Source organism: Entelurus aequoreus, linkage group LG20 (genome assembly GCF_033978785.1).
Source record: "Entelurus aequoreus isolate RoL-2023_Sb linkage group LG20, RoL_Eaeq_v1.1, whole genome shotgun sequence".
Lineage (NCBI taxonomy): Eukaryota > Metazoa > Chordata > Actinopteri > Syngnathiformes > Syngnathidae > Entelurus > Entelurus aequoreus.
The window spans coordinates 22,620,958-22,636,603 of NC_084750.1; the positions used below are offsets into that span (position 1 = coordinate 22,620,958).

At 40.0% G+C, this 15,646-nt stretch overlaps 1 protein-coding gene across 2 annotated transcripts; it reads left to right on the top strand.

The window, feature by feature from the left end:
- Window positions 1–793: 793 nt before the first annotated feature.
- Window positions 794–14,982, top strand: fdps (farnesyl diphosphate synthase (farnesyl pyrophosphate synthetase, dimethylallyltranstransferase, geranyltranstransferase)). Of its 2 annotated transcripts, XM_062029643.1 has the most exons (10): window positions 794–957; window positions 1,329–1,484; window positions 1,571–1,711; window positions 4,994–5,074; window positions 7,910–8,032; window positions 8,104–8,192; window positions 8,257–8,329; window positions 12,161–12,238; window positions 12,305–12,439; window positions 14,597–14,982. In XM_062029643.1, exons 1-10 carry the CDS (start codon window positions 955–957, stop codon window positions 14,795–14,797), a joined length of 1,080 nt encoding a protein of 359 aa, XP_061885627.1. In that variant the 5' UTR covers window positions 794–954; the 3' UTR covers window positions 14,798–14,982. The 2 variants fall into 2 exon arrangements, with proteins under 2 accessions (XP_061885627.1, XP_061885626.1); XM_062029642.1 differs by lacking the exon at window positions 794–957 and having other exon boundaries at window positions 1,028–1,484.
- The last annotated feature ends 664 nt before the right edge of the window (window positions 14,983–15,646 follow it).

Consider the following 15,646-nt stretch of genomic DNA (forward strand, 5'->3'; position numbering starts at 1 on the left):
TACATCTAACACAATTTCCCAACTCATATGGAAACAGGGTTTATATATATATATATATATATATATATATATATATATATATGTATACATACATACATATGTATACATACGTATGTATAGTTACTTTACATGCCCTCGACCAAAGTTTTTTAGCCCAATTAGCATCACTTTTGAGCTTCATGAAAAACGCTATGACTACTTATGTACATATAAATACTTTATTTTTTTTTTTTATACATTTTTAAAAATGTAAAAAGCAAACTTATCTGAATATCCAAGAGACAAGAGAAGGACTGTAACAAAAGCTTTTTTTTTTTTTTTTTTTTTTACAAAAGACGGACAGAATGCGTAAAGAATTTGAGCATTTTTATTATTATAATTTTAAGGAATTTCAGATACAAATTAAAATAGTTCATAAAAGCAAGTATACATAATTCGGATCCACGTGTTGTCTTACAACTGCTACCAATGATTTTTCCTTAATTTAACCCCAACGGTTAAAAAAAACTATAACAATAATAACGAGTCAGTCTTTTAAACAGTTGTTTCAAAAGAACGGCTCCTAAAGATCCTACTCAAAATTGTTTTTCTACATTTATTTTTCTTAAACTTGTCCCGCTTTATCAGTCACTCCACCAAAGCCCCTCCCCTTTCGGAACCCTATTGGCCAACCTGCGTAAAAACCCATCCTGGTTCGATACAACTGACCAATAAGAACGCAGCGTGTCAACGCGAGCATCCAAATCCCCCGCCCATCATTCACTATCCGCAAGGGTTGACGGGAAACCTAGTCCAACCTCTTCTCAATAAAACAGGCGCCGTCACCTTTGGGGACTACAATCCGCACATCCTGGTTTTAAGAGACGTTCACGGTCCTTGGTTTGATTACAAATTGAAAAATCCGAGGCAAAGCAACTTTAATTTTACAGTTCCCGGAACGAGGACCGAGGGAGTATGGTACGTAAAAGCGTGTGAGTGATATAAAAATAAGTCATTATGATCGTTTCCGTCTGGCTTTGCATGCAGACAAACAATGTAAGGTAGTGTCATTTAACGCTACTTTGACAAGCAGGGCAGTTGCTAGGTGTATTAGCTTTGTTGTAATACTTGCTCTTGTTTGCTTTAGCATGACGCTAACTAATTAGAAAGTGGCGTTAAAAACCATGAAATGGTGACATTAGGAGGCACACTTGCACGACTATTCAGGGATGAGACACTTCCTTCGTTTGCCAGTTCCTAAAATAATCCGGGTTATGTGGCCGACCATCTCCCCGTTTCAACCGCCACACCAAGCCTGTCATTGCGGTGCCTCGTCTTCGTCTACCCAGGGGGACCGCGCATGTAACGGGTCGCACAGCAGCAAGAAGGCCCTGCTGTCGGATGCGGGACTCTTCGAAGCCCAGTTCCAGGAGCTGCTGCAGGAACTGACCGAGCAGGACGTCACTGATCCCGCACTGCTCGACGCCCTGAACCGGCTGAAGGAGGTAATGACAGGCGCCGGGATGGTTTCACTATTTAAAAAAAGTTGCCACGTTAAAGGTATTATTATTAAGATGTTTTTTTGGGGTAGGTTTTGCTCTACAATGCTCCTGGAGGCAAGAGGAACCGGGGCCTGTCAGTGATTGGCTCCTTGCGGGAGCTCGTCCCCCCGCCTCGGCTCACACAGGACATCGTGCAGCGCGCTCTGGTGGTCGGCTGGTGTATTGAACTGGTAAATTGGTCACAAATGTACATTAATCCAGTGTTTTTCAACCACTGTGCCGTGAGATAGTCTGGTGCGCTGTGGGAGATTATGTAAATTCACCTATTTGGGGTAAAAATATTTTTTGCAAACAAGTAATTATAGTCTGCAAATTATGTGTTGTTGTTGAGTGTCGGTGCTGTCTAGAACTCGGCAGCGTAACAATATTATACTCTTCAATATCAGTAGGTAGCTAATTGCTTTGTTGATGTCGGAACATGGTTTGTTGTGATCCCAATATGCAGATGACAGTGGGAGGCAGCGTGCAGGTAAAAATGTATCTAATGCTAAAACCAAAACTAAGCAAAAGGTGAGTGCCTCTAAGAAAAGGCATTGAAGCTTAGGGAACAAAACTAAACCTGAACTGGCTACTAAGTAAACAAAAACAGAATGCTGGACGACAGCAAAGACTTACAGCGTGTTGAGCAAAGATGGCGTCCATAAAGTACATCCAAACATGACATGACAATCAACAATGTCCCCACAAAGAAGGATAGCAACAACTGAAATATTCTTGATTACTAAACCAAAGCAGATGCGGGGAATATCGCTCAAAGGAAGACATGAAACTGCTACAGGAAAATACCAACAAAACAGGAAAAGTCACCAAAATAGGAGCGCAAGACAAGAAGTAAAACACTACACACAGGAAAACACCAAAAAACTCAAAAAGAGGTGATTTGACAGGTGGTGACAGTACACCTACTTTGAGACAAGAGCTATAGTGATGCATGCTTGGTTATGCTTCAAAGTCATACCCAACAATTGGGACAACGACTTTTTACTGTCAACTGAGTTTAGTTTTTTAATGATTTCTGCTGGTGGTGTGCCTCCACATTTTTTCAACGCAAAAAATGTGCCTTGGCTCAAAAAAGGTTGAAAAACACTGCATTAATCTAAAGCAGGCCTGGGCAATTATTTTGACTCGGGGGCCACGTTTAGAGAAAAAAATGTGTCTGGGGGCCGGTATATCCATTTTTAGGAACTCTAATACAAAACCTCACAATAAAGTCTGATTGAATGCTAAAAACGTTATGACAGACCGCCTTACAAACGTAATGCAATTTTACATGTTTCTATGAACGATAAAACACTGAATATTGACAAAATATGAATGTCACACCCCCTGTCGATCGACATATTTTACAATCAAGTGAAACGCAACAAACAGTGAAATATGAACGCGAAGGGTGCAAAATAAACCCCACCTACAATCTGATATATCTGATACATCACTAAGCTTTAGAACTTTGTTGTGAAAATCTCCTTCCGCGTCTGTGGAAACGCTTCCCGCCCTCACTGCTCGGTGCCTCGTCTGAGTTGCTGTGACGTAGATGACCATAGTAACTAATTAGATGACCATAGTAACTAATACGATTACCATAGTAACTGGTATATCATCCAAAAGCGCAGATTCCAACCATTGAAATACTTTGTATAGTTCAAGACTTCCGGTCATTAGAAAACATAACTGCACATCATAATGGCAGCTACACTTTCCATCTTAAAGATCTAAAAAAATTATTTGGGAATGTCCGGCGGGCCAGATTGAAAAGCTTAAAGGGCCTCATGTGGCCCCCGGGCCTTAATTTGCCCAGGCCTGCTTTAGAGCTTTGTTGTAAAAATCTCCTTCCGCGTCTGTCCCTGACACCCGCATTTCAGGCTCTCTGTGGAAACGCTCCCCACCCACACTGATTGGTGCCTCGTCTGAGCTGCTGTGACTTAGATTACCATAGTAACTAATTAGATTACCATAGTAACTAGTATATCATGCAAAAGCACAGATTCCAACCATTGATATACTTTGTATAGTTGAAGACTTGCGGTCATTTGAAAACATCACTGCACATCATAATGGCAGATACAGTTTGCATCTTAAAAATCTAAAAAAATGATTGGGGAATGTCCGGCGGGCCAGATTGAAAATCTTAATCTTAAGAATGTGGCCTCGGGGCTTTAATTTCCCCAGGTCTGATCTAAAGGCTTAGTTGGCCACATGCGTGGACAGCACCTTTTTTAGCTCTTATTTCCAAAATTGTGTACACTACTGAATTGGGGTCGTATGTGCTTATGTGGACACTTATACTGCCATCTGGTGGTATTCAGAAGAGTATAAAATACAATAGAATTTGAGGGAAAAAAGTGTAAAAATAAGAATTAGCACGTCACTAAACATGAAGTACACGTTTGTTACTTATGGACTAAGTACATAGTATAAAAAGATGATTCTTAGTTTTTATTCTAGTTAGAGTCCAATAAGCCCAAATAGCAAAGAGAAATTAAAAAAGCATGTAAACAAACAGCTTGGGCTTTAAGAGGTTAAAGGGGAAAATGCACTTTTTTTATGTGGCCCTAGGACAGGGGTATGGAACTCATTTTAGATGGGGGGCCACGTGGAGAAAAATCTACTCCCAAGCGGGCCGGACTGGTAAAATCCCGGCTCGATAACTTAAAAGTAAAGACAACTTCAGATTGTTTTAAGTTAAAGTTAAGTACCAATGATTGTCACACACACGCTCGGTGTGGTGAAATTAGTCCTCTGCATTTGACCCATCCTCTTGATCACCCTCTGGGAGGTGAGGGGAGCAGTGAGCATCAGCGGTGGCCGCGCCCGGGAATCATTTTTGGTGATTTAACCCCCAATTCCAACCCGTTTTTCTTTGTTTAAAAATAGAACAAGCACATTCTGAAAATGTACAAATCATAATGTTGTTGTTTTGTTTTTTTACACTTACATGTTGCGGTTAATAGTATTCTATCTTTATTTGTCGTTATTTATACTTTCTGAATAAATTATGTGATAATGTTCATCAGTCAACCCATTGATGTTCATTTTCAATCTATCAAGATGAAATAATTATATCAAAATCAAATTACAGGATGTTATTTATGTAGTTTGCTCATTTTCCTCGACTGGTGCACTAACATCATGTGGTTTATTTTTTTTACATATGTAGCATCATCTACAAAGAATTGCTATTGCGACATCTAGTGGACACATTTAGAACCGCAGTTTCTTTCATTAAAACATTTCGGCTCATTTTTATACTTAGCAATCTCATCTGCGGGCCGGATAAAAGCTGTTCGTACGTTTGACACATACGTTTCACACCCAAGACACAAGTGACACTACTGCCGTAGAATTTTTCAAGACTGAAATGCGTCTGCATGCGCAAAGTACACACTGATCGCATCAGTCCACACCTTGCACAAGTGTTACCCGCGCTATCTCACACCTTCTTGTGTTCCTAGCTCCAGGCCTTCTTCCTGGTAGCCGATGACATGATGGACGCGTCCGTGACCCGCAGAGGACAGCCCTGCTGGTACAAGAAGGTAAAGCTCCGTCTATGTCAGGGGAGTCAAACTCATTTTAGCTCAGGGCCCGCATGGAGGACAATCTATTCCCAAGTGGGCCGGAATGGTAAAATCATGGCATGATAACTTAAAAACAAAGACAACTCCAGGTTGTTTTCTTTGTTTTACTTTGGCCAAAAATAGAACAAGCACATTATGAAAACGTACAAATCACAAACACTTCAAATTTGTTGAAAATTCTGAGGAACTTGGTTCAGCTTCAAAAATACAATGGGCCCCATTCAGCAATAAGTTCCTAACTTTTCCTCTTATCTTTCTTCCTAAGTGATTTCCTAAGAGGAGTTCATTCAAATTCATGATGTGTTCTTAAACGGCCCAATTGTTCCCACCTGCTGTTCTTAAGTTGCTAAATGCCAAATGGTTAGCACGTGCGTGTCTATCATAATTTGCAAATATACACGCCCTTATTTCCCCAATATGCATATGTAAACGCCCTTAATTCCCCATATAATGGGACAATTCCGGCGGAAAAGCCGAACATCAAACACACAGAGAAAACACAAACAGATTACAGAAGAGAAATTCATATTATCCTGTGGGGGAAATACATAGTGTCAAAACGTCAGTTTAAGAAAGGGGGGACAGCTGAGGTAGCCTAAAGCGTTCAAATAAATATTTGTCACTTCGGGCAAATATGCGCTCTCTGCCGAGGGCACGATCTGCGGCATCTTGCAGTAGCAGCAAAAACATTGCCAATGTCACCAATCAGTAAATCAATGCCCCGGTAATTGATGATTGTGTGTGTGTGTACGGTATTTGGAAATGTCTATGTATTGCTCATTTTGCTATATGTCTGTCTGTCTTATTTATGTCTATCTATCTATCTATCTATCTATCTATCTATCTATCTATCTATCTATCTATCTATCTATCTATCTATCTATCTATCTATCTATCTATCTATCTATCTATCTATCTATCTATGATATTAATTTAACATCAGACAATAGAAGTAAGATTTTGTTCTTACCTACGAACAAATCCCAGCTAAGAAAACATTGGTGAATACAAAAATCTCCTTTAAAAACTTCATAAGTGGGCCTGAGAACAAAATTTGTTCTTAAGAATGGTTGCTGAATGGGGCCCATTGAGCTTAGACTTCGTACCTACAAAGCCAGGATTAAACTTTAAGTCACAATCTTTCTGGGATTGAACAAAAAACACAACATGTAAACTCTTCTAGGTATCAAATACCTCCCTTGTCATGTCCACGTATCAATCCAGTGCTAACTCAACAAACCGTAAGAAACGGATTGTCAGGTTCAAACACTGATGACATCTATTAAACAAGACAAGAAGCAAGGAATTAAACAGAGACAGAATTAAATGTGGCTCAATGAGGAGAAACGCGTACACCTGTACTCTTGGACAGTGTTCCACGCTTTGACGAAAGATTTTATTTGGACTTTCCATGATTACATGGCAACAGCTGTTTCTAAAGGGACGGGGGTCGTAAACAGCCATAGTCTTTGATTACAAAACAGTTAAAAGAAAAGGTCGGTTCAAAGAAAAGGTTGTAAAACAGTTCAAAGAAGAGCTCCCTGAAGCTTGGGCAGGCCATGCTTTCTTTCCGCTTTGTAGATCTCGGGTCAAGAGAAAATCTTTCTGTGGATTACAATACATCAAAGAAACAGAACACCTTCCTATTGCTTCCCATCCTACACAGTGGAGTTTTACAAGCCTTCTTCTTGGTAGGATCAAAGACAGCTTTTGTCTTCTCGCCGGGAACTCATGGCAACACAAAGTTTTGTGATAACTTAGACTTTCTTTTTATATTGTCATTCAAATTTGAACTTTACAGCACAGATAAGAACGACATTTCGTTACATAAAGTCATGGTAGTGCAGGATAAAAAAAAACAATAAAGTGCTTATATAAATAAATAAATATAAATAATACATAAATATATATATTAAATAAATAAATATGTATAAATATATATAAATAAATAAATAGATTACTGTACAGATAAATGTATTGCACTTTTTCACATGCGTCCACGTTTATGGATGTATGTTATATTGTCTTTTTTATTCCAACGAGTTAATCCATTTTGGGGGGAGTTGAGGGACTTAGATACAATTATTCTGACACGGATGTTAAAACTGTTCAAAACGGTTAAAAGATCACTTTTCCCGTGTTTGACAGACATTTTTGGGGCGGCATGGCGTAGTGGGTAGAGCGCCCGTGTCAGAAACCTGAGGGTTGCAGGTTCGCTCCCCGCCTCTTACCATGCCGTTGTCTCCTTGGGCAGGACACTTCACCCTTGCCCCCGGTGCCACTCACACCGGTGAATGAATGTTGAATGAATGACAGGTGGTGGTCGGAGGGGCCGTAGGCGCAAATTGGCAGCCACGCTCCCGTCAGTCTACCCCAGGGCAGCTGTGGCTACGAAAGTAGTTTACCACCACCAGGTGTGAATGAATGATGGGTTTTTAACATGTAAAGCGACTTTGGGTACTTAGAAAAGCGCTATATAAATCCCAGGTATTATTATTATTATTATTATTATTATTTTGGGGCAAGGAGGGTGCCAAATGACGATGTGTTCGAAGCAGAAGACCTAAAACAGCAGGTTTTCAGTTGCATGTGGGTCGAGGAGGAGGAGCCACAGTCACCTTGTACTGTGTACCTCTTGCTTGGCCCCCGGTATAAACCGTTTGCTTGCCTAACAGAATTTCTATTGTGACATCCAGTGGACACATTTAGAACAGCAGTTTGACACCCCTGGTCTATGTGATATGTGTTTTTTTCACGAATGTGTTGCTCAGTGTTGTACTCGCTGTGTGAAAGGACGGCGTCGGCTTGGACGCCATCAACGACGCCTTCCTCCTGGAGGGCTCCATCTACAGGCTGCTGCGCCGACACTGCAGGAATCAGCCCTACTACGTCCACCTGCTGGAACTTTTCACCGAGGTACCGTCACGTTTTATATATAGGGACGCATAGACCCAGGGCGTGCTGGACAGCATGTTGCCTTGTTGCAGACTTCCTTCCAGACTGAACTGGGTCAAGCCCTGGACCTCATGACGGCGCCGCCTGGTCAGATTGACCTCAACAGATTCACCACGGAGAGGCAAGTAGGCCGAACCCCCGAAAGTGGACTTTGTAGGTTTATTTGACAGGTGCCTGTCTTTCAGGTACAAAGCTATTGTGAAATATAAGACCGCCTTCTACTCCTTTTACCTCCCAGTGGCAGCGGCCATGTACATGGTAAGTGTCCTTTTTGGCTCCCACAACAGTTGAGTTCAGTTTGAGTTTATTTGGAAAATGCATGCATACAACATGACACATCACAATTTCCAGTTTCTCTATTCAACATGTTCGAAAAGGAGTAGGAAGAAGCAGAGCTTATTTAATCCCACCCCTTTTCCTTTACATAACAGTTGCTAACACTTTTGTTCACTTCCTGTTCGCAATTTATTCACAATATACTCCATAAATAATAACAATAAAAATAAATAAATAATTGGTGAAGTAAGTTATATTTCATGTGGTGAGATAAGTAAGATTATCTAGAAAATGAATGGATGAATGAAATAAATTCAGAATGTTTATCATGGTTCTTCTTCTTTGTACTTTGTAAACCCTTTGAAGAGTTTCTTGAAGTGGATCATATTAGTACATTGTTTGATTTATTTGCTTAATCCATTCCATAATTTAATTCCACACACTGTTATACTGAAGATCTTAAGTGTTGTACGTGCTTACAAATGTTTTAAATTAGATTATATTTCTCCTCTTTTGTTGAGAAGAATTGTTGTATATTCTTGGGTAGCAGGTTATAGTTTGCTTTGTACATAATTTTAGCTGTTTGCAAATTCACCATGTCGTGGAATTTCAGTATTTTTGATTCAATAAATGAAGGGTTTTGTATGTTCTCTATATCCAACATTATGTATTATTATAACTGATCTTTATGGAACACGGTTAGTGAATGAAGTGTACTTTTGTAGTTATTTGCCCATATTTCTGCACAACAACTCAGATGTGGTAACACTAGCGAGCAGTAGAGAATATGAAGTGATTTTTGGTCTAGAACATGTTTTGCTATATTCATTATTGACGTGTTTTTTGCTACTTTATGTTGTATATTTTTTACACGAGATTTCCAGTTCATTTTATCATCAATCATTATACCTAGAAATGTGGTTTCATTTACTCTTTCAATTTCTATTCCGTCTATTTGTATTTGTGTTTGACTTTCTAGCATTATTTTAGTTTTACTGGAGTTTAAGGATAGTCTGTTCTTGTCAAACTACCTTTTTAATTTGTTCATTTCTTCTGTTATTATTTGTATTAGCTTCTGTGTGTTCTCTCCTGAACAAAACGCTGTTGTATCATCTGCGAATAATACTAACTTTAAATCTTTTGTAAATTTACAAATGTCATTTATATAGAGATTGAACATATCATTGATCCCTGAGGTACACCACAGGATGTATTTAGCGTTGTAGATGTGTGTTCGCCTAGCTTCACGTAGTTTCCTGTTTGTTAAATAACTTCTAATCCAGTTTAAGACAGTGGCGCCCCCTATAGGTTGTGGTCAAAATGTTTTGGAAGACATGCTAGCATACAGTGGAACCCAACCCATTTTTTTGATAAATTTTTGTATATTAAAGCAAATTTCTCGATAAGAAACCATGTAAATATGAATAATGCGTTCCTGCCTCGACAAAGTCTAGTCATAAGTGAAGGTTTGTACATTTTAAACACAAAATAAAGTGCTATACAGTACGGTATTTTAAACAAACATAACAAGTTACTACCTCTTTATTAACAAGCCAAAACAACGACAAGCTACTGTCCTTTGTATGGGCTGCACACACAAAAAAGTCCAATTGGTGCCCTCACAAACGATCAGAAATTAAAAAAAAAAAAAAAGAACTTAACTTAAACAACCATGTTGCTACATAAATAAACATTTAACAAAGTGTAATGTTCTAATCCAAGGTGTGTTTATCTTGTCTGTAGAATGTGTGATTTGGCTTAACAGCCTTAAAGGCCTACTGAAAGCCACTACTACCGACCACGCAGTCTGATAGTTTATATATCAATGATGAAATCTTAACATTGAAACACATGCCAATACGGCCGGGTTAACTTATAAAGTGCAATTTTAAATTTCCCGCGAAACTTCCGGTTGAAAACGTCTATGTATGATGACGTATGCGTGTGACGTCAATGGTTGAAACGGAAGTATTCGGACACATTGTATCCAATACAAAAAGCTCTGTTTTCATCGCAAAATTCCACAGTATTCTGGACATCTGTGTTGGTGAATCTAAATAAAATAAATAATAAAAAATAAAATAAAATTCCCGCCACACTTCCGGTTGAAAAACTCCTTTGGATATGATTTATACGCGTGATGTCACAGAATCCACGGAAGTGGTTGGACCCCGTCGAACCCGATACAGAAACCTCTTGTTTTCTTCGACAAAATTCCACAGTATTCTGGACATCTGTGTTGGTGAATCTTTTGCAATTTGTTTAATGAACAATGGAGGCTGCAAAGAAGAACGTTGTAGGTGGGATCGATCGGTGTCTTAGCGGCTAAGTACAATACTTACAGCAACACAACAAGGACTACTTACTACGCCTAGCCGATGCTTGCCGCCAAACCCACGGATGAAGTCCTTCGTCGCGCCGTCGATCGCTGGAACGCAGGTGAGCACGGCTGTTGATGGGAAGATGAGGGCTGGCTGGCTGGCGTAGGTGGAGCGCTAATGTTTTTATCATAGTTCTGTGAGGTTTCAGGCACAACACCGGTTGCTAAGTTGCTAAATTAGCCTTAGCGTCGTTAGCAACAGCATTGTTGAGCCTTACCAGGCTGAGAATTTTTAACCGTGTAGTTACATGTACATGGTTTAATAGTATTGTTGATCTTCTGTCTATCCTTCCAGTCAGGGATTTATTTATTTTGTTTCTATCTTCATTTGAGAACGATGCTATCATGTTAGCTCAGTAGCTAAGTGTGTCACCGATGTATTGTCGTGGAGATAAAAGTCACTTTAAATGTCCATTTCGCGTGCTCGACTCTCATTTTCAAGAGGATATAGTATCCGAGGTGGTTTAAAATACAAATCCGTGATCCACAATAGAAAAAGGAGAGAGTGTGGAATCCAATGAGCCAGCTTGTACCTAAGTTACGGTCAGAGCGAAAAAAGATACGTCCATTACTGCCTCTCCAGTCCTTCACTGTAACGTTCCTCATCTACGAATCTTTCATCCTCGCTCAAATTAATGGGGTAATCGATGCTTTCTCGGTCCGAATCTCTCTCGCTCCATTGTAAACAAAGGAAAATTGTGAGGAATACTAGCTCCTGTGACGTCACGCTACTTCCGGTACAGACAAGGCTTTTTTTATCAGCGAGCAAAAGTTGCGAACTTTATCGTCGATTTTCTCTACTAAATCCTTTCAGCAAAAATATGGCAATATCGCGAAATGATCAAGTATGACACATAGAATGGATCTGCTATTCCCGTTTAAATAAAAAAAATTCATTTCAGTAGGCCTTTAAGTTACTTTTTTGAGCAATAATGAGCTGTGAGAAATTTCAAGCCAATCTGGCTAATGTAACAGCGCCAACATCATCATCATCATTTCTTTTTATTCTTTTCATGAAAATGCATATATACAAGCCATATACAGTTGACACTTTCATTGTTTTTTTGTTTCTTATACATTTCCATGATCAGAAAAGAGCAGATGGAAGAATACTATCCTTATATTTATCTGCCCCCGTTTTAACACAAATTATTTTAGATGACTTTATCACTGTTCCCTCCACCAACACCCGAACTCCAACACACTTTTAATTTTCGTTTAAGCATTTTCAAAATGACACGTCCAATCAAAATCAAAAATCAGTTTGATATAATTCCAGTCGTCTCTTTTTGTAACTCTTTTTAAATTCAAAGATATTCTTGCAACTTTTTAAGTCTTTAATTAGAGCCATGTGGTGTATGTGTCTGGAAAAATGGTGATGATTGACTGCAGTGGTTCAGGGGGGAACTTGATCAAACTTTTTTTCTCCATAGGCTGGAATCGAGGATGAGGAGGAACACAAAAATGCCAAACTCATCTTACTTGAGATGGGGGAGTTCTTCCAGATTCAGGTGATCACCGTGAGTGCATTTGTGCATTCATTCACACCGTAAATAAACAATGTGTTCTTGTTCCAGGACGATTACTTAGACTGTTACGGAGACCCTGCGGTGACGGGGAAGATCGGCACAGACATCCAGGATAACAAGTGCAGTTGGCTTGTCGTCACGGCGATGGAAGCTCTGACCGCTGACCAGAGAGCCGACTTAGAAGTGGGTTGAAATGCAGCAAAACATATATTTTAAACAATACGGGTGTTTGTTATACAATGTTATTGCCCACCACGGGACAGAGGGCGCAGGAAAATATGGTATCCGAAACACACACAAACCCCCAAATCACGTGCGACAAGAGAAAAACAACTCCATTAAATTTGTAGCTGTATAATATTGTTTTAAAAGAAGTTTCATGAATACAGAAAATGTAGCTTTGCACTCGGCCAACTTTTTTTTGCATGCTGTAGAGGTTGCCCATTAGTTGGTTCTTCGGACCACCACACACTGCCAGGAGAGCCCGGAATTCAGGGTATGACACTGTTTTATTTTGATAAATTCTGCAAGGCTTTTGCTTTCCAGCAAAATATATTTCTCTCAGTTCGTGTCTCTCTGGCTCCCACTCCAACTCCAACTCCGTGTCTCATTCCGGCTGCTGCTAATAAAGGCGACAGGTGATTAGATAACAAGGCCCACCAGGGCCATCTACTCACCCGTCGCTGTCTTCTAGGCCGGTCCCGGCACCATTGCCAACCCTTCCGATTTTTCCGGGAGACTCCCGAATTTCAGTGCCCCTCCTGAAAATCTCCCGGGGCAACCATTCTCCCGAATTTCTCCCGACTTTCACCCGGACAACAACATTAAGGGCGTGCCGTGATGGCACTGCCTTTAGCGTCCTCTACAACCTGTCGACGCGTCCGCTTTTTTACCATACAAACAGCGTGCCGGCCCAGTCACTTGTTGTATGCGGCTTCTGCATACACACGAAAGTGACTGCAAGACATACTTGATCAACAGCCATACAGGTCACACTGAGGGTGACCATATAAAGAACTTTAACACTGTTACAAATATGCGCCATACTGTGAACCCACACCAAACAAGAATGACAAACACATTTCGGGAGAACATCCGCACCATAACACAACATAAACACAACAGAACAAATACCCAGAATCCCTTGCATCCTAACAATATACACCACACCCCCGCTACCACCAAACCCCGCTGAATGGGACAACCAAAGTGTACATTAAAATAAAGAAAGTGGGATTTACAGTATTAACTACGAACACTAAAATACTGATGTAAAAGGTCTCTTTGCCGTGAGGGTTCTCCTGAGTCCGAAAGATCCTCCGTGAGCCCGGTAGACAGTTTGAATACAGTCTTTCATTTAAACCCAACAGTCTGGAATTGCTTTTCAGCAGTTTGTTTTAGGCGTGTCGCTCTCGTTCGCTCTCCAGCTCCCAACCCCAACTCCGTGTCTCGTACCGGCTGCTGCTAATAAAGGCGACAGGCTCCTCAATAGACATCTTTTACAATCAAGCAAAACACAACAAAAATTTAACAAAATATCAACGCAAAGGGTAATAAACACCTACAATATGATATATTATCACTTTTATGCAGAAATTTGTTGTAAAAACGTGCTTCCGCATCTGTTCTTGACACATGCGTTTCGGGCTGGCTGCTCTGGAAACAAGCCCCGCCCATTCTGATTTGTTCCTGGTCTGAGCTGCTGTGACCTAGAGTACCGTAATAACTCGTATAACACCCAAAAGCGCAGATTTCAACCATTGAAATATTTTCTATAGTTCAAGACTTACGGTCATTTAAAAACAACACTGCACATCATAATGTGCAGTGGGGCGGTATAGCTCGGTTGGTAGAGCGGCCGTGCCAGCAACTTGAGGGTTGCAGGTTCGATCCCCGCTTCCGCCATCCTAGTCACTGCCGTTGTGTCCTTGGGCAAGACACTTTACCCACCTGCTCCCAGTGCCACCCACACTGGTTTGAATGTAACTTAGATATTGGGTTTCACTATGTAAAGCGCTTTGAGTCACTTGAGAAAAAGCGCTATATAAACGTAATTCACTTCATAATGGCGGCGACAGTTTTGATGTTAAGGGTCTAAAAAAAATTATGTAGAACGTCCGGCGGGACGGATTGAAAATCTTAATGGGCCGCATGTTGCCCGCGGGCCGTATTTTGCCCAAGTCTGTCTCAAGGCAACCCCCTTCAGAGTGACTGACTCAGATCAAATACAGTACATGTTGTATAATATTACATATAAAGATGTATTCTAGACAAAACCTTAAATCAGTGTTGGACGAAAAGGTTCTCTCCCCCTAAAACCTGCGTGCTCGTTCTCCTCAGGCGTGTTACGGGCAGCACGACGACGCCAGCGTGGGAAAGGTCAAAGCGCTGTACGACGCCGTGCAGATGCCGAGCCTGTATCGCAAATACGAGGACGCCAGCTACCAGCGGCTACAGGAGCTCATCGCCCGTCACGCTCAAAACCTCCCTCACGCCGTCTTCCTCAACTTCGCCAAGAAGATCTACAAGAGGAACAAGTGAGGGGGGGGGTGAGGGGACAATGTCACATGACTTTCTTGCAGCCCTGCTTTTTCTAGAAGAGAGACCATGCAGGCACGTGAAGCTAGTACAGTATTTTCTCTCTATATATATGTATATATATTTATGTGTATATATATATATATATATATATATACACACACTTTGGGTGACCCCAAACTTTTGAACGGTAGTGTATATATATATATATATATATATATATATATATATATATATATATATATATATATATATATATATATATATATATATATATATATATATATATATATATATATATATATATATATATATATATATATATACACACACACTACCGTTCAAAAATGTTGTGGAATAGCCTTCATTTCTAAAGTTCTCTTTTTCTGGCCATTTTGAGCGTTTAATTGACCCCACAAATGTGATGCTCCAGAAACTCAATCTGCTCAAAGGAAGGTCAGTTTTTTAGCTTCTGTAACAAGCTAAACTATTTTCAGATGTGTGAACATGATTGCACAAGGGTTTTGTAATCATCAATTAGCCTTCTGAGCCAATGAGCAAACCCATTGTACCATTACAACACTGGAGTGATAGTTGCTGGAAATGGGCCTCTGTACACATATGTAGATATTGCACCAAAAACCAGACATTTGCAGCTAGAATAGTCATTTACCACATTAGCAATGTATAGAGTGTATTTCTTTAAAGTTAAGACTAGTTTAAAGTTATCTTCATTGAAAAGTACAGTGCTTTTCCTTCAAAAATAAGGACATTTCAATGTGACCCCAATTTTTTTGAACGGTAGTACATATATATATATATATATATATATATATATATATGACACACACA